Genomic DNA, 25,138 nt, shown 5'->3' with positions numbered 1-25,138 from the left:
ATTCATCTCAAACTAGCGCTTCTTACAACGATTAATCTTATGCCCTAACTCCCCACACCCGCTACACCTTGGCGGAGCCCTCTTGCGTGGCAAATCTGCCTGACTAGCTGATTCGCCTGCCTCACGCGATACCACCGGGCTATCTTCAACTGGCTGATCTGGCTGCTGAGCTAGCAGTTGGCCCTCTGCGATAGATAGGCCTCCTTCATGTGCTATTTGTCGATTCGACCGTGTACGTTTCTGGCGTTTCTTCTCGTTTGCTCTGCGTAGACTAGCGTTCTCCTGCGCTAGTATCGCAGCGTTATGCATCGATAAATAAGCACCTTTGATAATCTGATCCACAGCAGTTTTTGAGGGTGACGGAGGGCTATTTGACCGCTGTCTCAATAGATTCTTGAGTAAGGTAGCCTGCTTTTGTAGCTGAATCACTGTTTTAGGCGTTTTTGGTGTGAATTGGCTAGATCTGCTGCTTGGTCGGCTTCCTGGCGGTGTTGGCGTTCGGAGCGAGATATTGAGCTTAGAAAGCACACGCTCTGGGTCAAACGGTGTAAGACCAGTAGCAGCGAAGCTAGTCTGGATAGTCTGCGGTTGAAACGCCTCGATACGCGCCCGAGGGTAATCTGCGAGAAAGTCGAGCTTATCGATGTGGTTATAGCCATATCGGGCGAGGTCGCTCACGAAGCGACCGTATGCGCGCTTCAACGGAGCAAAACACGCAACATCAAGCGGTTGGAGTAAATGCGAAGAATGCGAAGGCATACAGAGCGGTATAATATTATTCTCAGCGCAGATTCGGTCGAATTGAGGTGTAAGGTGGCTACCGTGGCCATCAAGAATTAATAGCCGATATCGACCTCGTACGCGCGAATTCGTATATGGAATGAAGTGCTTCTGTAGCCAGCGAAGGCCTATCTCATCGGTAGTCCAGCCGTTATTCGAGACCTCAATCCGCCAATCGCTAGGCAGATTTGATTCGAACCAGCCAGCAATATAAACCTTGCCTTGAAATATCACACATGGCGGTAGTGCGTAGCCATCGGCGCATATAGCCTCGATAGCAGTAACCCATTCGCGGTTTCCTGGCTGTAAGATAGAGCGCCGACCGTAGTATTCAGCTCGCGTAACCACCTTCTGTGACGATATAAGGCCCATCGCAAAGCCCGTCTCATCAAAGTTATAAATATCCTCTGGTTGTATCCCATTCTCATCGACCACGCGCTTTACGGTATTAAACCACTCTCGTATCGACTTCGGATCTTCATTCAGGGCGCGCTGGTAATCGTAGCGTCTCGAGAAGCGCGAGCGGATCTCTTCGCGGCGTTTAACGAAGGATGATGTCCAATTCACGCCTACAGTAGGCGGAGGGTGAATCCCACGAGTGGCCAGTAGGATATTAGCCATCTCTCTCACAGTAGAGGGCCTAGGTGCTGCACCACGCGAATCCATAGAGATGATCCACTCAGTAAGCGAATCCTCTTCTAATTGTGTCATTTTATGGCTATGCCAGCGTTTATCGACGCGTGGAGACGTTCCGGTAGCGCGGTCGTGGAGGGTAGTGTAGGGCATATCGTATAGCTTCGCTGCGGCGTAGAGAGATTTAATTTGGCCCTTTTGCACCGCCTGAAGGGCTAATAGGATCCTGCCCTCCTGCTCAGCAGATTTATGCCAGGATTCAGAGCGATTTGGTGGCATGGTGGGTAGTTGAAGATGGTAGGTAGGACTGGACGCGCGATTTCTGGTGGGGCTAACGGGTTGGCCGTGTTAACGGGTTGGCCGTGAATTACGTTAGCAGGGACCCGTTATTACGTCAGAGCCCATGTGCTGAGCCATTCTCAACACCTTGTTTCACGGGTCAAAAGTGTCATGTGACCTTCCACAAAGAAACAACCGCGCTATTTCCATATAAGGACTAGCGCGTCCTCCCGCGCCAAGAAGCCAGGTCGACCCAAGTCACGGGCTCATAATAAAGCACAGTTCAGACCGGGTGCTAGATGCTTCACTTTCTGACGAGTTGCCCGCACTATCTTTGAGTCCCTCCGCGGACTTTATCTATTTCCCTTTCATTTGCCCCTTTACCTCCCTGACCCCGCCGGGGGGTTGTGGCCGCCATGTCTTCCCGTACGTTGCCCGCCGCCCCTCCTCTCCCCTGACGATGTAGACCCTCTAACCCAACTCGTCCAACAGTCAAGCAATTCATTCGGAATGTGCGGTCGGCCAAGACAATAGCCGATGAGCGGGCCGTTATTCAGAAAGAAAGCGCCGCCATTCGAGCTTCATTTCGCGAAGAGAGCCACGACTCCGGCATCCGGTACCGTCACCGCACCCTATTCATTACCATAACCCCGTCTAATGCTGTTACAGGAGGAACAATGTGGCCAAATTGCTGTACCTCTTCACCCTGGGAGAGCGGACTCACTTTGGTCAGATCGAATGCCTGAAACTACTCGCCTCACACCGGTTCGCTGACAAGCGCCTTGGTTACCTGGGGACGATGCTGTTGCTTGACGAGAACCAGGAGGTGTTGACACTCGTCACCAATTCGCTTGGAAAGTGCGTACTATGTCATAAGCTGGGCGATAGACGGGGAAGCAATGCTGACAAGCACGCAGTGATCTCAACCACTCCAACCAGTATATCGTCGGCCTCGCCCTCTGCGCGCTCGGCAACATCGCCTCCATCGAGATGTCCCGTGATCTATTCCCCCAAGTCGAGTCTCTCATGTCCACCGGGAACCCTTACATTCGCCGGAAAGCGGCCATCTGTGCCATGCGGATATGTCGCAAGGTCCCGGACCTGTACGAACACTTTTTGGAGAAGGCCAAGACTTTACTGTCAGACCGAAACCACGGCGTTTTGCTCTGCGGCTTGACGTTTGCTATTGATCTGTGTGAGGCGGAAGAGGAGGAAGGGGAAGGGCCGGAGGGTGTGATTGAGATGTTCCGGCCCCTTGCCGGGGGCCTCGTCCGCGCCTTGAAGGGATTGACAACATCTGGATATGCACCGGAGCATGATGTCTCTGGTATCACAGATCCCTTTTTGCAAGTCAAGATTCTTCGGTTCCTGCGGGTTTTGGGCCGAGGAGATGCGGCAACCAGCGAATTGATCAACGACATCCTGGCCCAGGTGGCCACCAACACCGACTCGTCCAAGAACGTGGGCAACGCTATTCTGTACGAGGCCGTGCTCACTATCCTGGATATTGAGGCCGACTCTGGTCTGCGAGTTCTCGGCGTCAATATCCTCGGTAAATTCTTGGCTAACAAAGACAACAACATCCGCTATGTTGCATTGAACACGCTCAACAAGGTCGTTGCGATTGAACCCAATGCAGTGCAAAGACATCGCAATACCATCTTGGAATGTCTGAGGGATCCCGACATCAGTATTCGCCGACGTGCTCTTGATCTCAGCTTCATGTTGATCAACGAGAGTAATGTACGGGTGCTCGTGCGGGAACTGCTAGCTTTCTTGGAGGTCGCCGACAACGAATTCAAGCCGATTATGACCTCCCAGATTGGCATCGCCGCTGATCGATTTGCCCCAAACAAGCGCTGGCACATGGACACCATTCTCCGAGTTCTCAAGCTGGCTGGAAACTACGTCAAGGAGCAGATTCTCTCGTCGTTCGTGCGTCTCATTGCGACTACTCCCGAGCTGCAGACGTATGCCGTTCAGAAGCTTTATTCGTCATTGAAAGAAGATATCTCGCAAGAGGGTTTGACACTGGCTGCTACGTGGACCATTGGCGAATATGCCGACAGTCTGCTGCAGGGTGGCCAGTACGAGGAGGAGGAGCTGGTCAAGGAGGTCCGGGAAAGCGATATTGTGGATCTGTTCACCAACATCTTGAACAGCACTTACGCCACGCAGACTGCCATCGAGTACATCACCACTGCATCCATGAAGCTTACCGTGCGCATGTCCGATCCCTCTCAGATCGAGCGTCTGCGTCGTTTCCTGACCGGCCGGACTGCCGACTTGAGCGTCGAGATTCAACAACGTGCTGTCGAATACACCAACCTGTTCGGCTATGACCAGATTCGCCGCGGCGTGCTCGAGCGGATGCCCGCACCTGAGATTCGCGAGGAACAGCGTGTTCTCGGTGCACCTGCCAAGAAGCGCCAGAGCAAAGTCCTCCGCGGCAAGTCCACCAAGGCCTCCAAGCCGGCCGAGCACGATCTGCTTCTCGACCTGATGGGAGGTGACGAAGCTCCAGTGACCAGCCCGACATCCAACGGGTCCAACACCGCCGAACTGCTGGCAGATATCCTTGGCGGCGACTCGGGCATGTCGTCGCCTGGCCCAGCTCCCGCCCAAAACAGCATGAACACCAACTCCATCATGGACATGTTCGGCTCCAACGGTGCCTCACCTTCCCCGCAACCGCAGCCCTCATCTGCCTTCGTGGACTTGCTGGGTGGCGGGGCGGCTGCACCTTCGCCTTCATCCTCGCCCGCTCTCGGCTCCGTCTCGACGCCTGCGCACACAGTCTTTAGCAAAGACGGCCTCTCCCTTGCTCTGGCAGTCCAGCGCAGCGGCAACAACGCGCAGATCATGGCCCGTTTCCGCAACGAGTCCAACTTCGACCGCTTTACCAACGTCGGTCTTCAGGCTGCCGTACCCAAAAGCCAGAAGCTGCAATTGAGCGCGATCAGCAAGGCCGAGCTCGATGCCGGCGACGAGGGCACGCAGACAATGCGCGTGACCGGAGTGAATGGGGTAAGCAACATCTCCATTTCCCTACTGAGCACCCAAGCTAACAAACACACCCAGGCCCTTCCTCCCAAACTCCGCCTACGCCTGCGCGTCACATCCTGCCGTGACGGTGGGAACAGCGTCACCGACCAGGTTGACTGGACCGAGCCGTAAATCAGGTCTTGAAGAGAAAACTTGGCTGTGCTTCCCTGGATCTTGACTGAATAAAATGGAGAAAGAGCAGAGCGCTTCAAAATGTCGGGCGGATGAATGTCTAATTTCTCATGCAGCACCTCGTTCTATACGCCCACACCCCTAGTCACTTTTATGGACCCCCGTTTAGACATTTTAGTTCCATGTTCCGTTGCTGCTTTGCCTTCTTTTGGGAAGGTGATTCTATTTCTTTTACATGCTTCGGTAGCAGATGATTCAACGCATGAGCCTGTGTTGCATGGTGCAGGATTGGGGCGTTTTATGAAGTGGTTTTCTGTTTGGAGTACGATAAGTCAAAGAATGAGAATCTTCGAGCTGTAGCCACAAAAGGTTTTTATAGAGCCATTGCCGAGGTCTTAATAGAGCCCAAAATTGGGCTTTATCTCCTATAGAATACCTGGGGTGACTACTCGATACCAAAGATAAGGTATTTCAATGATTGCAGGTAGAGTCAGCGGATAATGAGATGAGTCAAGCCACGAGGCTCTATAGATATATCAAAAATACTACAACCATCAATGCAAAAAGAAAAGCCCATATATCTCCCAGAGACAGTGTCAGAAACAAATAACTCCAGAGAAGCATCCGAATGCAAGATCGTATCCAAAGCATCGAAGCACACAGCTTCGACTCTCATAGCCCAACATGCAAGTCTTCATTCGTATCACAGACAGAAGGTTCATGGTAGATCTAGATATGCTCAATCGGCTCCTCGGGGAGCAAGACCTCGCCCTCTCTCCCATTACTCGGAAGACAAGCCTTGAGCGGGGGCCGGACGATGTCGTTGAACAAGAAGGTTCCATAGACGAGCAGGCCGAAACCGACAACTTGTAGCCACTTGAAGGATTCCCAGCCCAGACCCAAAGAGACGACCCAGATGAAGAGTGTGCGGCATGTGTCGATTGTGCTGCGCGAGGTGGCGGAGACCGAGTGGGTGACGGACAGACCGAAGAAGTTGAAGCCGCTAGTATTGTGTTAATAGTGTTATGTGATATTAGTGAGGAAATGCAGAAGGGAAAGAGACATACCCGATGCTGATCATGATCAGCATGCTGGAAACAGCAACAGCGCGGTTCGTAATCATCTCGTGCCATCCCTCCTTCATATCGAAGTAGCCGTAGCGACCAGCCTCGGTGCTTCCAACGGCGATGTAGAGAATAACCATAGCGATCAGGGTAACCGAGAACCCGAAGACACCTTCCCAGCCCACAACCTGGATAGGATCCATGGCATAGTTCTCAAGAATCCATTCCTCCAGCACGAACTGCGAGGCAGTGAAGATCTGCGCCGCGGCAATGAGCAGCACCCCGATAATCGTCTGTACAGCTTGAGGGGTATTCGCGACCTGGCCAGAGACATCGTCATCCTGCGTGAGATCGTGGCCGCTATCGCCGCTGAAAAGAGCACCAGCAAGTCCCACGAGTGCGACGCCGAGGACAACGACAAACAGCGCACTCCATTGGTACAGGTAGAGCTTGCGACGGAGGAAAATAACACTGAATAACCCAACAAATAGAACCAGAGCCCCGCGTGTCATTTGGTAGATACTCGCCGCCACGAAAAGCAGACCCACGTTCATGAGGGTCGTGCCTGCGATGTCGCAGGACGAGGGTGCAGCAAGGAGGAGAATCCGCCACCCACGAAGCGGGATCCGATTGCCATATCCGTGGATAGGCTTGGGATGTCTCTGGTCCTCCGGTTCATCAATCGTGTGGTCATCGTCGCCGTCCTCCTCGGGCACAGGGCGGTAGCCGCCGGCCAGAAGAGGAGATGCATTGCGGGATAATCGGGGCGCAACAAAGCGCTTGTAAAGAATAGACAACCCAACGACTAGCCAGCAGCCCATTTCACCGACGAACATTTGCGCTCTGAGCAATGGATTAGCTTATCGTCTCGTGCGAGTCACGGCCCGCACGCTTCCGGTGCCAACCTCGGATATACACATACGTCTGAATAACGGGCTGTTCGAACAACTTCCGCTCCTTGGGATCGGGGGAGTCACAGTTCCGTACACATTGCATGTCCTTTGTTCGGTGTTAGCTGGGGACCCCCGGTAGGAGGGGAACTCGTGCTCACCTGGTATTTGTTGAGGATGGTGTTGCAGACTCCGGTCACGAGCATCATCGTGACCAGGAATGGGATGAAGCTACGGCCTGCCATGATTGCCGTGGTGAAGAACAGTTGGGGAGGAGAGAAGAGGAGAGATTTGGAGAGGTTGAACAAAGCGGAGAACCTTATCGCGTGATAAGCGGCAGCTGACGTGACTCGTGGTATGCCGAGTGGGTCTCACGTCGATCTATCTATGCTTAGTTGATGGGTTGAGATACGCGACAGGTGTCTACGAGGGATCGGGATCGGGATCTCTACAAGAAACAATATTTGCAAGCAGGTTTAATTCAACCCTACTAGCTAAACCAAATAATTGCCGAATGAACCATCACGCTTTTCCAGCGGCGAACAAGTCCCATCTTTTCCCCCTCAAGAACGCCCTCGCTGAGCTCGGTGGGAAATCACAAAGACAAAGAAAAGAAGAAGATAGACATCGCTCAGAAACGAAAGTAAGACATAAAAGCTGGAGTCCCGCATTGGGTATTGTACACATGCTTCGCCCCTGAAAAGGAAAGAGAGAAAAAATCCTATGTACGCCGTAAAGCCGCCAGAAACAAAGTCGTGATATCGGTCCATATTAACTGTGATGTAAAGATATGTGAAAAGACTCGTGTCGATCACAAGGCGGGAATAGCAAGATTGGCACTGTCGAGGTTCTTCGACTCCTGGTACATGCGCTGGAGACGCTCGAAGTCGACTTGGAGAGTGTCACCACCACCATTAAGAAGTTGGTTGTCGAAAGCGATGCTTGAGGGAATCCCCATCCACTCCTCGGTGGCCTCAATCGCTTCGGCATCCCAGGGCATCCAGTCTTGCCAGTTGACGGGTTGGTTGGTCTCGATGTTGGTTTTGTCCTCGGGGGTCCGAGTCGCCAGTGCAACGTCCAGGGAGTCGGGGGTGCTGTCTGATTGTTCTCCAGAGAACATGTCGGCATTCATGAATTCTTCGAAGGGGTCGTAACCCATTTCGCGGCGTCGGCACTCCGCGAAAACGGGCTGGAAGGTATCGTGGATCTTCTCCAGAGACATCGGCGCATCCGCCCACGGGTCTCTCGCCATGCCATCCTTGCTGACATCCTTCGGGGTGTCTTTGCCGGGCGAAGGCTTGAGATTCTTGCCAGCCTGGCCAGGAGTGAGCTGCTGAGCCGATGTGGCAGGGGAAGCGGTCTTTGCTCCCAGGAGGCTAGCAGTGCGCAGCATGGGGGTTGCGGTGGGAGTGGCAGGGGCCGGCTTGGCAGGAGATGCCACACTGAGGTTGTTGGGGGCAGATACCGCTACGGTAGCAACCGCCTTGGCCTGCAGGGTCTTCTGGTCAAGACCCAGGCCAATGTCAATGCTGTCCATGTAAAACTGCATAACATCTTCAGGCATCTCCTCTTCCTCGGGCGGGTGATCGTCCTTCATATGCATTTCCAACCCGGCTTGGGTCGTGTAACCTTGGAGGTGATGCGGACACTCAGCAACGGAGCATGTCCACGGCCCTCCTCGAGACAAAGCCGCAGCTTGAGACTTGGCATCTGCCACGTCCTGCTTATATTTTGCAGCGGCGGCGGGAGGAGCGCTGGCCTGCACGGGAGATGCGCTGGGGCCGGCATGGGACTGCTTTCTCTTCTTAGGCGGAGGAAGCTTGAGCTTCTCGGGTGCGAGACCACCGGGGCCGTATGCATGCGGAACTCCCTGGGGAGAGGGGGCCCCAAATGGCGCTGGCGCGACGCCTGCAGACTGGCTGGAGGCGCGACGAGCTCTTTGGAGGGCTTCTTCTTCCTGCTGCCGCTGCAGCTGCTGGAGATTGGTCGCGTTTAATGCTGAGGTGCCAGCCTGCGTGTTCGGAGGACCCGATACAGGAGGTTGTTGCTGTTGCTGTTGCTGGTTGGCGTTGGATCGTTGCTGATTCATGCGAACCATCATAACCTGGAACAGCTTTCGGATGAACAGGATTGCACCAGTTAAATAATCCGGAGTGATGGTAAACTGATCATTGACAATCCATTCGGCTGACGGTTTGAACTGCCGCATCAACTGGATTCGCATCGCGAGAACGTTCCTCACGTTCTTTTCCTGGCCCTGTAACCGGGGGAATCCGTGCAACACCAAAACATCCAATCGACCAAGCACATCCAGGGAGTCACGCAGCTGCTGGGTCATGATCGCCTTCTGTTCTGGAGAAACGGGAATAGGTTTCGAAGCGGGTGCGTTCTTGGCGATATCGGTGTACACCTCCATGACCTTGGGCGGTAGATTTTTGTTCCAGGCTTCTTCTGCAGCCGCCCTGTTGAGGATCGTGCCGCGGAACTGCATTTGTTGCTGTCGACGGAATTGAGCCTCAACTTGTGCTCGCTGCTGCGGACTCATTTGGGCGATTTGCTCCTGTGTGAACTGAACGCCAGGTTTGGAAGGCCCGCTAGGGGGTGCTGCTGGTTGAGGCTGTTGAGGCGTGGCCGTGGCGCGAGTCTCAGCAGATTCATCAGCGTTGGCTCGCTTCTTCGAAGCCGGTTTGCTCGTCGGTCCCTTTGCCCCCTTGGTTGCGGTTGCAGTCTGCGCCTTCGCAGGCTCGGCTGGCTGGGGCTGTTGCTGTTGTGGCATCGGAGGCTTAGCTTGCGGGCCGGGTTGGGGAACGGAAATGGGAGGCTGTGAGATGGACTGATTCGGAGCCGATGCCATGTTTCCAGTCATTTGTGCTCGGTTCTGAGCCGCCTGCATGAGAATTTGTCTCTGACGGTTACGTAGGATCTCGCGAATCTGATCGTCGCTGAAGTTGTGAGAATTGGGTCCAATTTTCTGCCGGGCCATCAGAATGTCTTGGGCCGTGATCGCACGCATAGTTGGCATATTTAAAGGAGGCTGCTGGCCGGGCTGGAAACTCTGTGCGCTATTCTGTGTGTTTGCCACCTGTGTTTGGGCTCCTTTGAAAGGTAGTCCTGCGGCCTGGGCATTGAGGTCTTTGGCCTGATTGCTGACAACCTGCGCAAAATGAAGTTTCTGAAGCGTCATGAGCTTTGGCAGATCGACACCGTTCGAGGCCTGCGGGTTCGAAGCCGCCCACTGCTTAAGCTGGCCCCAGGACTTGATGTTCTTCGGCACCTGAGAAGACGAATTGCTGAGAAGGGACGGCGGGAAGGGGACCTGGTCCATTTGCTTGACTTGATCCTGGTTCATCTCAATGCCGTTGTTCTGGTTGCGGAGCAGTTGCATCTGGTAAAGTTCTTGCTGTCGTTGCTGCTGTTGTTGCCGTTGCTGCGGCGTCATCTGCTGACCTTGAAGCTGCTGAGCCTGGGCCTGCCCTGCGTTCATGCCCTGCTGCATGCTCATGGAGTTCCTCATGCGATTGTTTCCCATCTGTCCATTCATCATCGCCGGGTTCTGGCCAGGTTGTGATGCGGTCTGCTGAAGGGAGCCGGGCGGCTGGGGAGCGTTGCCTCGAGCCATGTTGTTTGCCATACTGGCACGGCGCTGCTGGTTCAAGAAGAAAGCATTGAGTTGCTCGGGAGTCATTTGTTGTAGCTGGTTCTTGATCTGCGGGGGAAGGTTCGCCGGAATCTGCGGTCGAGCTTGCATTCCAGGCTGCGAGACTCCACCAGGTTGCTGACCTATGTTTGGTGGGCGGGATGGAGGTCGAGATTGAGCTGGGACCTGAGCTGGAGACATTTGACCGGGCATTGGTTGGTTCAACATTGGCATCACTGGGCTCTGCTGGGAGAGATGGGGTTGTGGTTGGGGGTTTGCCTGACCACCATGTGCTGACATCGCCATCTGGGCCTTCTGGGCTGCTTGGGCACGAGCCTGAGCCTGTGCGTGAGCCTGTGCCTGGGACTGCTGGGCCTGGAATTGGTTGCCATTCTGCATTTGCTGCTGGTTGAACATGTGAGGGTTAACGCCGGCGCCGTTGATGTTGGCTTGGCCGTTCTGGCCCATTCCCTGGGGGAACATGTTCTGCTGGTTTGGGAACTGTTGGTGGTTCATCTGCGATGAGCTGGCAGGAACGACAAGCTGGCCCGCTTCCTGTGATCGAAGCCCGTCTGCTTGCTGGCCCTGAATATTCTCCACATTACCGATGAAGGCGTTCGACGGATCAAGACCCTGGCCGGGAGTACCAGAAAAGGCTGAGTTGCGCTGGAGGTTCATCATGTTTTGGAACATCTGAGGATTGTTCATAGGATCACCACCACTCATCATACCGTCCACGCTAGCACTTTGGCCACGACCCATCTCCATGCGAGCGCGACGGTGTCTTCTCAGCTGGTTGAGTGCTTGCGAGCGGAAGAAATAGGTCAACGGATCCATGTTCTTTCGAGCCAAGTACTGCTGCTGGTCTGGGTTCATGTTGGACAGATTCATCCTAATCTTCTCCATGTCTTCAGGCGAGGTCTTGGACTGCATTTGTTGAGCCAGTCGAGCCACATGCTCGAGTTCTTGCGGGGAGAGCGTGTTCAGGTCATCGGGAAGAGGGGCGCCATTTCCGGGGCGTTGCTGAGCTCGCTGCTGCTGCTGCTGCTGCTGCTGCTGTTGTTGTTGTTGCTGCTGTTGCTGCTGCTGCTGCTGCTGCTGTTGCTGTTGTTGTTGTTGCTGCTGCTGCTGCTGCTGGAGCATCGCGGCTGACTGTTGTCGGCGCTGCTGCATTGCAGCCTGTTGGCTCATATTGTTCATTCCCATCGCCATCTGGGGCTGGCCCAGAACGGGTGACGTCTGCATGTTCGGATTCATCTGCTGCGGAAAAGCACCCTGAGGTTGGTTCGGCATGGCACCCCCTTGGGGTATCATGCCACTTTGAATCGCGACCGCTGCCTGTCTCTGTCGAGTATCCTTGATGTGGAGTAGCTTCTCCATACAATCCTTATCATATTCGGACTGTGAAGAACAGGAACGATGTCAGCATGATTTTCCCTTCTCAAAGTACGGGCGGAAAGGACAAACCCGTTCGGTGGCCTTTTGAAAGGACTTCTGCTCGAAGCTCAGCGCAGCCTGTGCGGCCTGGTTGATATCGATCCGAGGTTGGATGAGACGGAGGGAAGTAATCCTAGGGAGGTGTAAGCATGCATGAGGAGAAGGAACCAAGGGCTAAACGCACATCTGATACACGTTCATCGCCCGCGCCTTTATCGGAACCTCTGCTTTCCATCCACTATAAGGTCCTTGGTTCGACAACACATGGGCGACATGGGCCATGATGGCCTGGGCATTCTCGTTCTTGGGCGGCTGCATGCCCTGCGTGACCGCACCAGGCATGCCCCCGCCAGGGTTGGGGAACTGAGCGGGATTCATGACCGAAGCCCCATTAATGGGGATCACTGATCAATCCGCGAAGGGGTGGTCGTTGCGATCAGCATTCGCTGGACGGTGTGTCCGTGTCGCGGCGTGATTAAGACGAAACAATGACAGTCGCGAGATCGATAAGAGACGCAGGTTCGGAATAGCGGTCGGTACGCAGATCGGCGGTGGAGGGGGGAAAAAAAGGAAGGCGACTGCTAGTGTGGAACCGTGCCGAGTTGAGTCGATCAGGGAGGGTGGGGATGAATTCAAAATGGCCCAAACGGAGAGCCGGAGAGTGGAGGAGGAGCAACGAGCGAAGAGCACGGCGAGAAAGCAAGGCGTTCGGGCACCAGCGTCAATTGGATTAGATTCGCTGACGAAAGCCCGGATGAGGATTGGAGCGAATGAGGTGGACGGGCGCAATCGTAGGGTGGATGCGATCCGTGACAGGGATGCTGCAGCTCCTAAGTCGCACCGGTCTGTCCCCCGTCGTGTCTGCAAAAGCCGATGGGGTGGACGAAGCAGAGACAAATTCGGGAGGACACCACGTTCGGGATACGAACGAGGAAGGGTGAATTTCGAAAAAAGAGTGGAGGAAGGGGGTGGTTGGGAGGGAAGACTTGATGGTTGGGTCTCAAAGGTTGTTTCAAGAGTGCACAGGACACTCGGGTGGAGTGGCCGGGGAAAACGGGCGGAGGCGCGAAACTGAGCTAAAAAGAAAAAGAAAAAGATTTAAAGTACAACTGGAGTACGGGGAGAAGAAGATGGCGAAGACAAGATGACTAGGAGGATAGGAAAAAGAGGACTGTAGAGAGTAATCGCAATTCACCTTCGAAGCTGGTGACGAATTGGGTGTACTGGTAAGGCTGTATTGCGATGGTATTGCCATGTCATTCCAGGTCACAAGGCCAGGCACAAGAGCCGCGTGATCGTCTCTGTCTGCGTAATGTATGGAAACTCCCGGTATCGGTGTTACACACCTTTATTGATCCTATGGCAAAGAGCTATTGAAGCTATTGTCTTTGAGAACAATTCGACAAATGCCAAATGCTAAATGCCTTATCCTACATACGGATAACCCTACATCGGGGTATGTATACACCTTGCGATGAATATACTGTACGGCCATCCCCAAGATCGACGTTCTGGCCCTGGCCTGATCCGGCCGCCCCAATTGGTCCAATGGGGCCCGCATTTGAGGCGTCACCCAAGTACCAGTACCTCCACCCCGTTGCAAAATAATGTGGTGGAGTGTGTACCGCTACCCGAGGCGCATTGCGTAGCCCCCGGAGCTTAAGTCAGCCACTCACTCCCCTGGAAACGTCAACTGTTCTATTTCTATATTCAACTTCCCTCCACACTTCTCCGGAGCTTCATCCTCGCCATGAGCAACAGCTAGACACATTCTCACTTGTTTATTTTCCCTTTCTCCTATATCATGTTCTCCGTCTCCGTTCCGCCCGTCTCCGTGGGCTCCAACGTCTTCTTCGCCTTGGCCCTCTGCTCGATCTCCGTCCTCGTTTTGCTGCTCTTGCGCCGCTTTGTGACCATTCGCGCCACACCAGCTTACATCCTCGTACCGATATTTCTGGCTCTCGCTCTCCCAGCCAGCGTTGTTCTCCTGGTTCCGATCGATTTAGCCTCCAGTTCGCGAGATGGCACCGGCCCGAAGGCAATCTGGTTGCCGGATCGCGTGGTCCTGGTGTGCTGGCGCATCGCCTATTGGCTGATCTTCATGCTAACTTGGTATGTTATGATTATGCGACTCGAATACTTCCAGTCGCTAACTTGATGTCTACAGGGCCATCCTTCCGCTTTTGGGCGACTACGTCGACTCCGGATACCGCGAACCCAAGGCCCGTATCCTCTACTCCCTCCGCTCGAATGCCCGGTACCAATTGATCGTCCTGGCATGCGCAACTGTGGGGCTTATCTATGTCTCTATCTCCAATGGATTTGACTTCACCTCGATCAAGGGTCTGGTGATGGCCCTAGCATACGTGTGGGGTCTTGTGCTCGCCATCTACCTGATGGGTCACGGCTTGGTCTCGATCCCGCGTAATCTTTTCCGAAACGCCAACATCAGCGGCCGGCTGCGCCGCTTTCAGGCACATGCTCCCAAGGTGCATGAGCGCTTGATGGACGCGGTCAACGAACTGGAAAATCTCAACTCGCAGGTTGATCAGTTGCAGCAACGCAAGACTGGGACCGCTCGTGATTTCCAGGAATGGATTGAGGATCTAGCCGAGAGCTCCGGCTCTTCCGATGTGCGCGTCCCGATTCTCGAGTCGGCCGATACTTCTGCCACCATCCCGTCGGTTATTACGGAGCGCTACCTGGCAGACCTGACAAGGCGGCTGCAGCGCGCGCGACATATGAAGGCACGATTTGTGGATGAGTGGGATCGCCTGGTTCAATCTGCAGCCGACTTAGAAACCATCATGAACTCCGCCGCGTCGAAGAAGCTCGAGTTTGCACCGGCTCCGCGCCGGTCGTCCTGCCTTCCTAAGATGAAGTTTTTGACCCCATACATGCGCTATCAGCTCTACTACAACATTATCCCCACCGTGAGACTCGCTTTTGGTGCCTTTTTCGCGGTAGCATCCGTGTGCATCGTCTGGTCGGAACTGATCAAGTCTCTGGCGCCCCAACTGTCCGCCGTGACTTGGACTGTGGTACCGAAGTGGAAGGACGAGAAGCCTCTTGGGTTTGGCAACCAGGTCATTGCCTCTGCGTGGCTGCTATACATGTGCGTTGCAGCCCTCGTAGGTGTCAATGATGTCCAGGTGTGGGGCAACCGGGCCCTCGTGCGCCGCAATACCTATGGCGAGAGTGCTTGCTGGTACGCCAGCCTCGTCGCTCGATTGACCGTTCCCATCGCCTATAACTTTTTGACATTCCTGCCTAAGGATTTCCGCCGGGGTACCACATTCTACAAGTTCCTCGGCCAGCTGATCAACCTCACGCGTCTCGGTAAATGGTTCGACTTCATATTCCCGATCTTCATTCTCCTTCCAATCTGCGCAACTCTCTTCAACCTGTACGGTCGTATTAAGAACATCTGCGGATTCGGCCTTGCAGAGGACGATGATATTCACGATGTCGAGAATAACCCCGCCGGGTACGGTATGGGTGGCTGGCGTGAAGGCCGGGACCTGATCGAGCGCGAACTGAACGGCTACGGTACCTTAGCCGTCTCTTCTCGTGGTGGTCGTTCCACCTGGGCGTCTGACCGCGAGGAGGGTGACTCTCGTGGATCATCTCGGCTACGTGTCCCGGTTGCTGAGGGCTCGCGGTCTCCTCGGACTTCTCAAACCCAAAGACCCGTGACAGCTCCTACTGTGGTTGACGACGAGGAAGAAGAAGAGAACTTTTTCAAATCTTTTGCCCACCGTGTGCGCAACACTTTTGAAACCACCAATACCCCGCAATGGTTTAATGGTGGTGAGCCCTTGCGTCTGCCTCGCTGGATGTCAGGCGATAACACCACCACTGAGGACGGCGGTATAAACCGGTTGTTTGGAGGCCGGGCTGTGCCTGGTCGGTTGCGCCTGGGCTAGAGGGTGTTGCACGTATCGCCCGGTTGGATTGTATTTTGCATGATGCGGTGTTTGGGTCTTGATTGCTCCGTATCCGCTGCTGGACAGTGTATAATATAGAATTCCTTTGAGTTGTAAATATCACGATTGTTGGAAAAATGTTTCACTCTTTCGAAGCTACTTACATTCTTGCTTCTCCTTTACATCTCATTCACAGTTTCTCACTTATTACTCCCATCTGCAAGTTTCGATGGGTCATGGTTAGATCTGTCATTATTGGTGGTGGGTCCCCATGTCCCGCTCCCCACACTAAAAAGTTTTAGTTGACAAAAAGGTATGCCCTCAGCCAGGATCGAACTGGCGACCTTCGGATGGCAATCCTGTTAACAGGACCGTCAAGGTGCGATGCTCACAGTATGAGACCGACGTCATTACCACTAGACCATGAAGGCATTTATTGATGCACGTGACGAATTCTTGCTACATCACGACCTTTTGCCAGGATCTGGATGACTGACAATCCTCACTTCTTATTCCTGTCTAAATCTATACGTAGGTGTAGAAAAAGCGCTAAAGTAGACTTGCTAGGCTTGAGAGGTGAATTATTTAGAAATGAGTGGCGAACTATCTATTAGTTCACGCAGAAGTGTGAACTAGGCCATACATACGCGGAATGGGAAAAAAATCGACGTCCTTGCTTCCTTCTTGCTGCGTCAGATAACTATTAGTAGGGCCAAATTCCATCAAATGCCTTCATGGTCTAGTGGTAATGACGTCGGTCTCATATTGTGAGCATCGCACCTTGACGGTCCTGTTAACAGGATTGCCATCCGAAGGTCGCCAGTTCGATCCTGGCTGAGGGCATACCTTTTTGCTCTTTTTGTATCTTTCCTAGTTGTATAAGTCCTATATTTCTTATAGTTTCTGGATAATTTCATCAAGTATTGGATTAATGGTACCTCCCAGCTGCTGTGTTACTCAATTATTGGAATCTACAATTTTGTATTTTGTCGTGTTGTCTTGTGTCTTCGTGTCACATACGACCGCTCTATCCTGCACAGTTCAGTCTCGGCAATTCCAATCCTATACCTCTTACTCTTACTTGGACAAATTTCTGTTTACTATTTTTATTTTTATTTTTATTTGCCTATATATTCGGCTTGGGTATGTCGTTATAGCAGTCAGATAGACTAGTTGGAGGCGTTGTTCTCGATATATGGCAGGGTGTTCGTCAATGAATATATATACATCGTCATTTGGGCCACTGAGACTAAAAAGTGCGCGTCTACCAACTAAGGGGCCCTATAGAATGAAGTGCTAAATCGAATAGCGCCAATACCCATACAGATTTGCAAAAACTACGAAAAGCTAATATTTCGCCTGCGGATGAAGAATCCCGGAGGCTCAATGGAAGGCTAGTACCGACACGTGACGGGGAGCTAGAAACTATCCTCAAAGTTGAGTTGGACTGGACTATTGCTTAGCTCATGTAGACTGATATCGATTTTACAGACGTATTTCTAAGTGCAGAATCAACCGTGTGGTTGCCATTCTCGCCACAGGTGGGTTCAGACACGATGTGTAATGGCCTGATGCCACCAGATAGCAGTAGGAAGCCCCGAGGTGGCACAAGGCACCCGTCGACTCCTCACGAAGATTCCAAGTGATCAGTAAGAAAACCCGAGGCCTGCGCCTCTCGCGATGGCAAACTGCAAGGCAACCGTGGAAACGCTCCACACGATGGCAAAAAAAAGTGTGCTCTCCGCCTTGTCTGCCTGCGAAGCAGCTTGAGCGGGCATGATGTGACCACCTCTTCGGTCCAGCTGCCCCCCAGCAATCCATGACTCTCCTGCCTTCCCCTCTCGCTCAGTCCACCTTGGGCGAGAAGTGTGCATTCTACCTGGACCACGTTACGGAGAACCTCCCGTTCCTGCAGTCCCTCCGCCCTCGATTGGACCCCATTCTGACGTACTCGGCCACTTCTCTCCGCTCGGTCGCGCGCGCGCTGCCATTTGACGCCGACGAACAAACCGCCGCCGTCTGCGCCGCTCTTCTCATTTGCCTGCTCACCGTTACCGTGATGAGTTGGACCAACCCCCTTTCCAACCTCTGGCGCCGCTCGCCTAACTATGCATCCGCGCCGCAAGTTCGCGACGGCGATTTCAGTTATATCGGACCGGACGATATTGTTGACCCGCCTTCTCAAGGTTACAGTGCGAACGCGGATGAGAATGAGCCCGATATCATCTGTCTCCGACACCGCGGGACGATATACCCGCTCCACTTCCGCGCATATGCTATCGATGATGGCGTCCTGTCCGTTGGCGCACTACGACAGGAGGCAGCTGCGAAGATGGGCGTGAAAAACCCCAACCAGATCCGGCTGCTATACAAGGGTAATCTCCTCAAGGACGACACTCGGCCCTGCAAATCGGAAGGATTGAAGCAGCACTCCGAAGTGCTGTGCGTGGTCTCTGAAGTTGGAGCAAACACACCCAGCGACGCCTCCGATTACGACGGTCGGACTAGTGATCCCACGTTCCAGCGGCCCGGGTCCTCTTCATCCCGCGTAGACGGGGAAGATGAGCCGGTGCGGACGACCAAGAAGAAAAACAAAAAGAAGAACAAGAAGAAGAACAATAGACCCGCAGGCGGAGAGGAGACGCTAGGGTCATCGGCTTCCCTTGCCCCTCCGCAACCCGCGTCTGATCGAGCCCCTACTCCGTTGCAGCCTCCGAACCTGAAGAACCTGAAGACTCCACTGGAACAGGTCGCTGCGCTGGTTGGATACCTCCAACAGGAGTTGATCCCGCTTTGTGACGAATATGTGGCAGACCCGCCCACCGATCCGAAGAAGCGGGAATTCGAATACAGGAAGCTGAGCGAGATGATCCTGGCGCAGATCATGCTGAAGGCAGACGGTATCGAGCCCGACGGCAATGAGACTGTCCGCAATGCACGCAAGGCGCTCATCAGGGAAGCGCAAGCGACCCTCAACCGATTGGACCAGGCCAACAAGTAGAAGAGCCCGGTCGCGCCCCGGGATATGTGTACATTTGACGCGTTTGATTGGTGGGAGAAGGGTGTTTCTCTTACATAGACTATCGTTTCTACATACTAGTCCAGCGAGCATCATATTTATTGGGAGCTGTCAATCATGAACCACGATTTAGCATTGACACATCGGATCAGTCGAGTGCTCAGACCGCTGAGAAATAACGGGATTCGACGTAAGAAAAGTGGGGAGACAAACTCGACAAAGACCTCTGTAAGAACATTTGCCGGAATGGTTTAGCGGGATCTCAAGATTGATCAACATGGTTCAGGGGCTCCTCCCCAACGCGTGGTCCAGGCTCGGGCTCGTTCTGTCAACATTTTGACTCGTTCTTGAGACGATAAAGAGGGCAGGCTCAGACGATGCGTCTATGCGCGGGGAAATGGTCGTGAGCTGTCAAGTTCATGATTTTGGCGCGGGTTCATAGTGCGTGTGTCAAGTAGAGAAAAGAAAAGAGACTCGTTCGACGACTATCGACGTGCTATTCCCAGTTGGGATGGGCCCAGTTCGGTCTCTCCTCTCCTCTTTTTCTCCTGCTCTGCTCCCTATCTTGGACCTTGGACGTTAGGCCTTGATTCTTGCAGGTCGTGATATCTACTTTCTCTCCATCCCTTCCCGCTCTTTCCTTCCCCCGCACTGTTTGCCCGCTTGCCCCCCCCCCCTCCTCACCTCACTGTCGCATCGCACGATCTTCCTTAACCTCCCCCTCGTGCTTCTCGAACCCTCACGAAGTCAAGATCTCAGCTTTTGAATCTCGTCAAGAGGTCATACTTCGACGCATCCCAAGCCCTTGCCCTGACTGGTGCTCCCACGGAACCGAATTGCGCGGTCCACGTCCTCACCCGTGGATCGCTTCCGGGTACCGCGTCACATCTGTAGGCCGCGCCCAGACTACTGCACCTTTGAGCCCCCTGCAGTTTATTTACGATTTACTGCTTTTAGTTTCTTCCCCATTGCGGTGTGCGGGCCCCCTTTACCACCGAAAGCCTGCAACCTCCCCCGAGGTTCGCCATTCCGACTTTCTTTGGTTCGTGACGCGGGACTCCGGCAAAGCCTGTAATGGCCTGATCGATACACACGATACTCGTTGAAGCGAACCTGGACTTGACCTTCCTTTGGTTTCTCCATTGTTCGGGTTCCAGCTGGCCTGGCCTTCCCCCCCCCCCAATAAACCCCCCACACCATTGAAATGGCGGGCGTAGCCACCGCCTATTCAACCGATGCCCTGACCTCACCTGGAGGCGTGGATAACGAGAAGTGGGATTTTGCTGTGCCGATTCCCAATGATGTAGGTTTCTCTTGGTCTTTCTCTCTCTTTCGTTCTTAGGGAAAACTCGGGGGTGGGAGAAGGTGAGAGGAAAAATCTCTTTGCTGATCGCTATTTCTTTTCGTACAGGGCATTCAGCATTCCTCAAAATCGCGAAACTCCCACGATTCGAGCTCGGCCCAGGCGAGATCAGCTCGGAAGCACAATTCAAACGGTTCTCGAAGCTCCTCTGTCTCCCGAACTGTCCACGATGGCTCCTACCACTCCAACCGAGGCCGCCGTGACCCCAGCATGAACAGACATGGAAGCGAACTCGGCATCGTTCCAGATGACCCGTCTCGCAAGGAGTACGCAGAGGGTCCGGACGGCTGGGGGATGTACTACCCAGAGGAATTGAATCAAGAGAATTGGATTCACCGGGACAAGCTTGCAAAAATTGAGAGTGAGGAGCTCCACCAGGCCGCCATCATGTTCCAGCGACGGATGACGGCAGACAGCAAGTCGAGCACAGGGTGTGGACGGAGTCACGATTCTCACCAGAGTGGTGCTCCTATTTCGACGACTTCGCCTAATGCAGAACATTCGGAGCCCTGGCCTGAACTAAGGGAGGAACCGAAGGGCTACGATGGTGAATACCCCGATGATGAACGACAGCACTGGGATCTTCGCCGACCTGAGGAAATTGCCGCGGACGAAGCAGCCTCCAGCATCTACAGTCATCCCGGCCTCCGAAAGAGCTCTTCCCGAATACCCATTTCGACGGCTAGTCCTGTACCGATCATGCCAGGGCGTGATTCTCGCGGACCTCGAAGCCGCGCGGCCACGGACGAATACGACGACGAGGACAACCGAGGCCGCAGAGCAAGCGAGCCTATGGGTGAAGTGAACCCATCTACTCCTTCGCCAGGAAGCCGACCGGGCAGCCGCGGCTTCAGCACTACGCCAAACACGCCGGCCAAAAAGACGCCGGCAAAGGCAGGATCTGCCACCCGGAAGACATCTGCTCCGCCCGCAAATAGAAAGATCTCGACTGCCAGATCCCGTGCGGTCTCGGGCAATGCCTTGCAGCGACCTACCACTCGCTCTGGCGAAAGCCGGCCAACCACTGCGGCCAACCGACCCGAGGGCGACCCGCCGTGGCTGGCAACAATGTATAAGCCTGATCCTCGTCTCCCACCCGACCAGCAGATGCTTCCGACTGTTGCAAAGAAGCTGCAACAAGAGCAGTGGGAGAAAGAGGGACGAACACCTACCACATACGACCGCGACTTTGCACCTCTTGCCGTCCACCCGAACGATGTGCCTCCTGTTCCGCCCAAGAGCAAGGAGCCTCCAGTGGAGGAGAAGCGCAAGAGCCCAGAACCAGAAGCAGTGCCTCGACCAAACACGAGCACCGGATACAGCACAATGCCCAAGGTGCAAGATACACCCCCACTAGGGCTGACACAGAACCCTAACTGGAATCCTCCGGTCGTTACCGCCCAGAAACAGTTCAAGAAAGAGAAGGGATGTGGATGCTGTATTGTGATGTGATGGGTTTTCATTCTTATTCTTCCCCCTTCGCGACCCAACATTTCTTTCTTATGCCCTATCTAACCCCGAGATACCTTGGTCACCTGCACAGACCCCTTGGTCTCATTTCTATTCATTGTCTATCAATTTTTGTTCTAATCTCCGAGCCATGGTGTTCAGCCGGATTGATTATTCCCAATGGCCAAAGGGTGTTTGGTCTACCTTACCCGGAATTCCTTTTAATTCGGTCCTTTCCTACCGGAGCATGGCGCCCCCTCATGCATCCACTCCTTCTCCTTCTCTTCTCCTGTCATCATTTCTCCCGACTCCCAGCCGAAGTGGCCGGAAGGCAAAAGACACCGTCTCGTCAACGGGTCAGCATATATCTTTTGTCTACATTTTGATCCATTTGTTTTCGTCCTTATTTTGCCTGTTTTGCGGACATTTGCTGCCACTTTTGCCAGATTCCCAAGCCTCCTTGCAAGCGATTCTGTTATTTCTATTTCTTTCCTTATCTTTCAGTTGACTTGAGCATGGTGCGCAGCTAAGCTAGCCTATCAATCAAAAACCATGAAGAAAGAACAGAGTTTTCCGTAGATGCGATTGTATGGAAGCGACTGCGGTAGCACGCCACATACAGTCAAACCATGTGAATTGCGTGCTCAGCCCATATAAACTAACCTTGTCAATGAATGTAGATAGAATACTCTAGAATCAGCAATTTTGAAATAAAGTACCTAGTAACAACCATTCCCCATGACGCAACAACTCGAACCGCACGCTGACCAAGCAAGTCATCACCTGATAACTTATCATAGCGGCAAACTATGACCGAATCGCCGAACCTCGCCCCTTCACGTTTATCCATTTCCTTTCGAATTTAAAGAGACCGCGCACACCTCCGGTTTCTTTCCTTCCCTCGCCCACCATTTCGTTCATCTTCCAGCGTCTTTTCGGCTCCTTCGCCGCCCCTTCTCCCGCCGCCATGGCTGCCGCTAAGACTAAGGCTCAGACCCTCATCAACGAGAACGGCGTTGTCGTCTTCTCTAAGAGCTACTGCCCCTACTGCGTTGCCACCAAGAAGCTGTTGAACGAACTCGGCGCGAACTTCACAACGCTTGAGCTGGACCAAATTGGTGAGTGATTGCTTTTCGGAGTTGGTTTTGACCGTGGGTTGCGCTATGGCTTCACTTTTCTTGGGCGCGAACACGATCGGGCATGTTCGTTAGCCGGGCCTCTTGATCGTTACCCATTATCTGTGTTACACCAGTGCGCTTTATTTTTGATGGCATAAATGGGATTTTATACTGACGTTGTTACAGACGACGGCTCTGCTATTCAGGACGCTCTCCAGGAGATCACCAACCAGCGCAGCGTGCCCAACATCTTCATCAACAAGAAGCACATCGGCGGTAACTCCGACCTCCAGGCCCGCAAGTCTGAGCTCCCTGCTCTGCTGAAGGCTGCCAATGCTCTGTAATATGATTGTGTTTCTAAGATAGATAGATCTGAGGCTCGGGGGTACGTACGGTACTCGAGTCTTTTCACAATTGCACAGCTTTGCTTCTGAACATGCGATACAGGCCCTACAACTTAAAATGCTGCCTGACGGCCGTGAAAGAACCAGTATAATAGTACAGCTCGCACAAATCTCTAAACGACCCTCTGCACCACCGTTCCAACAGGTCGCTCAACAATGGCCATCAACCCATCAACAATATTCTTCCGCGCCCCCTCACTAGAAACAGTCTTTCCAGCAAGATAATTCAACCACACAAGCCGACTCACCCGCTCATCCGCAACACGGCCCATCCACCTTGGCGACTGCGTAGGATCAGCCTGGAAAAGCGCATCCAAAGCGCCGTGCGCATTACGCAGCAGAACAAGCGTCTGACCCTTAGGCACATTCTTGCGCTGACCACCACCGAAAACAGCCTTGAAATCATTCATCGCCATTCCGAACTCTGCGTCCTGGAACTCGCCAGGGGCCGTAGCGCCGGGAAGCGGCTTCTTCTGCTGGGCGCGGGCAGTGATTCCGCGGACCCAGCCGTCGCGCAGGTGCATAAAGTCCGTGTTGCGGGTTGGGACAATACGGAAGGCTGTGCGGATTCCGTCTTCCTTCAATACTGCGGTCCAGGCTGCGTCGCCGCGCTCTGCGTCCAGGAGAAGCTCCTTCAGCTGGGCACGCTCGGGCGGGACGAGGGATGTTGCGGACTCGGCGCCAGTCCCGGAGACGGCAGCGTCATCATCGGAGGGCGGGTGGATTGCTGTGCGCACCAGGCGCTGTTGCAGCTCTGTGATGTCGGACTTGGCCACGTACAGACCGACCACGTAGACTTGAATTGAGAGGAATGAAACGGTGCGGATGCCCAGACCCAGAAGCTGGTAGTCGTCGCCGTTGGCGGTGGAGAGTTCATCGCCGGGTTGCTTGTTTTCGGTCTCGGAGGCGGAGGGCAGGCGGATCGTGGTTGGGAAATATGGGACTGTGCTGTTTCCTGTTGCGACTTGCTCGATGTTGACGATGTCTTGGCCCGGCAGAGGGATAACCGAAGGTCCGCCGTCACTTGGGAATCCGGATGGCCCATCCATCTTCAATGCGCCGTTCTTCGTCGGCGTGGCCGTGGCATGGTTCTGCTTGTCGTTTCCTGCCTCGACTGCATTCATCCCGAATACGTCCATCTTAATCACGCCGTACATGCTCACTGCACATAGGACCATCCCCGCTGCCGAAAGTACAACTGACCGACGTGCACCGTCCTGCGCACCTCCTGTGCGCCCACCTTGCGAGCGGAGTGGGTTGTTGCCGGCATGGCCGGTGGATCGGAGGATGTTGCCCGTGGAGAGGTGGCGGGTGATTTGAGGATTCCGGATACGTTGGCGAGAGAGGCACTGGCACGTGCGCCAGGGACTGGAGCGAAGTGCTGAAGCCATGTTGTGTACTCTTTTTTCCTTGTAATGAGAGGACGTGAGCGGCTGGTGTCGGAGTTGGAGGTGGATGTGGGGATGCACGTGATATGGGCTGATCTATACAGATTTGGAAGTGTTGCAACTTTGTTTGATCCTTGTGCTAAAGACGACGAGAAAATAAATATCAATTGCTGTAAGTCAATGGACTATCACTTTGTAAGAGCCTCCATCTACGCCGAACGTGGCAGTGTCATCCGCATACACTACATCCCTCGTAACCTGGTCCCCATTGATAGTAATCGAAGGTTTCTTCGACGCAGTAATGTATGGAAGAGTGAGGCTTCCCGAAGTGCCACCGGGAATAGTAAATTCCAAGGTATATTGATCCGACTTTTTTGTGTTAATATCGGACAGCTCTGTCGAGAGCACCGGGGCCCTGGCAATGTTTCAATCCTTGGGTGCTGTACTCATACTTCCAAGCACCGTGCCTGCCGTCTTTAATCCTAAACCTCCCCTTCTCATAAAATTAAAATAGAAAGACAGCCTTCGGCATTGACTAGAACAACCCTTGACTCAGTTCCATTCGATCCGGCGT

At 53.8% G+C, this 25,138-nt stretch overlaps 8 protein-coding genes across 8 annotated transcripts; 5 read left to right on the top strand and 3 right to left on the bottom strand.

Moving 5' to 3' along the window:
* Positions 1-2,108: 2,108 nt before the first annotated feature.
* Positions 2,109-4,869, top strand: N7498_001102 (AP-1 complex subunit gamma; the record flags this gene model as incomplete). The annotated part of the gene is made up of 5 exons (XM_058448165.1): positions 2,109-2,118; positions 2,185-2,308; positions 2,362-2,550; positions 2,610-4,719; positions 4,774-4,869. 5 exons carry the CDS (start codon positions 2,109-2,111, stop codon positions 4,867-4,869), a joined length of 2,529 nt encoding a protein of 842 aa, XP_058313576.1.
* A 729-nt stretch (positions 4,870-5,598) lies between these two features.
* On the bottom strand, positions 5,599-7,092 carry N7498_001101 (putative nucleotide-sugar transporter; the record flags this gene model as incomplete). The annotated part of the gene is made up of 4 exons (XM_058448164.1): positions 6,985-7,092; positions 6,856-6,932; positions 5,937-6,776; positions 5,599-5,872 (listed from the first exon to the last, which is right to left on the bottom strand). Exons 1-4 carry the CDS (start codon positions 7,066-7,068, stop codon positions 5,599-5,601), a joined length of 1,275 nt encoding a protein of 424 aa, XP_058313575.1. The 5' UTR covers positions 7,069-7,092.
* A 542-nt stretch (positions 7,093-7,634) lies between these two features.
* Positions 7,635-12,397, bottom strand: N7498_001100 (uncharacterized protein; the record flags this gene model as incomplete). Its single annotated transcript, XM_058448163.1, has 3 exons — positions 12,082-12,397; positions 11,928-12,030; positions 7,635-11,861 (listed from the first exon to the last, which is right to left on the bottom strand). Exons 1-3 carry the CDS (start codon positions 12,273-12,275, stop codon positions 7,635-7,637), a joined length of 4,524 nt encoding a protein of 1,507 aa, XP_058313574.1. The 5' UTR covers positions 12,276-12,397.
* A 1,304-nt stretch (positions 12,398-13,701) lies between these two features.
* On the top strand, positions 13,702-15,823 carry N7498_001099 (LMBR1 domain-containing protein; the record flags this gene model as incomplete). Its single annotated transcript, XM_058448162.1, has 2 exons — positions 13,702-14,009; positions 14,065-15,823. The coding sequence occupies 2 exons, from the start codon at positions 13,702-13,704 to the stop codon at positions 15,821-15,823; spliced, it is 2,067 nt and encodes a 688-aa protein (XP_058313573.1).
* Positions 15,824-17,642: 1,819 nt separating this feature from the next.
* On the top strand, positions 17,643-18,824 carry N7498_001098 (BAG family molecular chaperone regulator; the record flags this gene model as incomplete). Its single annotated transcript, XM_058448161.1, has 1 exon — positions 17,643-18,824. One exon carries the CDS (start codon positions 17,643-17,645, stop codon positions 18,822-18,824), a length of 1,182 nt encoding a protein of 393 aa, XP_058313572.1.
* Positions 18,825-20,046: 1,222 nt separating this feature from the next.
* On the top strand, positions 20,047-21,657 carry N7498_001097 (uncharacterized protein; the record flags this gene model as incomplete). The annotated part of the gene is made up of 2 exons (XM_058448160.1): positions 20,047-20,145; positions 20,254-21,657. 2 exons carry the CDS (start codon positions 20,047-20,049, stop codon positions 21,655-21,657), a joined length of 1,503 nt encoding a protein of 500 aa, XP_058313571.1.
* Positions 21,658-22,621: 964 nt separating this feature from the next.
* On the top strand, positions 22,622-23,116 carry N7498_001096 (glutaredoxin; the record flags this gene model as incomplete). Its single annotated transcript, XM_058448159.1, has 2 exons — positions 22,622-22,772; positions 22,959-23,116. The coding sequence occupies 2 exons, from the start codon at positions 22,622-22,624 to the stop codon at positions 23,114-23,116; spliced, it is 309 nt and encodes a 102-aa protein (XP_058313570.1).
* Positions 23,117-23,289: 173 nt separating this feature from the next.
* Positions 23,290-24,567, bottom strand: N7498_001095 (chalcone isomerase domain-containing protein; the record flags this gene model as incomplete). The annotated part of the gene is made up of 1 exon (XM_058448158.1): positions 23,290-24,567. The coding sequence occupies one exon, from the start codon at positions 24,565-24,567 to the stop codon at positions 23,290-23,292; it is 1,278 nt and encodes a 425-aa protein (XP_058313569.1).
* Positions 24,568-25,138: the final 571 nt, after the last annotated feature.

This window comes from Penicillium cinerascens, assembly GCF_028974065.1.
Source record: "Penicillium cinerascens strain IBT 15544 chromosome Unknown contig_16_segment0_segment0, whole genome shotgun sequence".
NCBI classification, from domain to species: Eukaryota; Fungi; Ascomycota; class Eurotiomycetes; order Eurotiales; family Aspergillaceae; genus Penicillium; species Penicillium cinerascens.
This window is presented reverse-complemented; position numbering and strand designations above follow the sequence as displayed.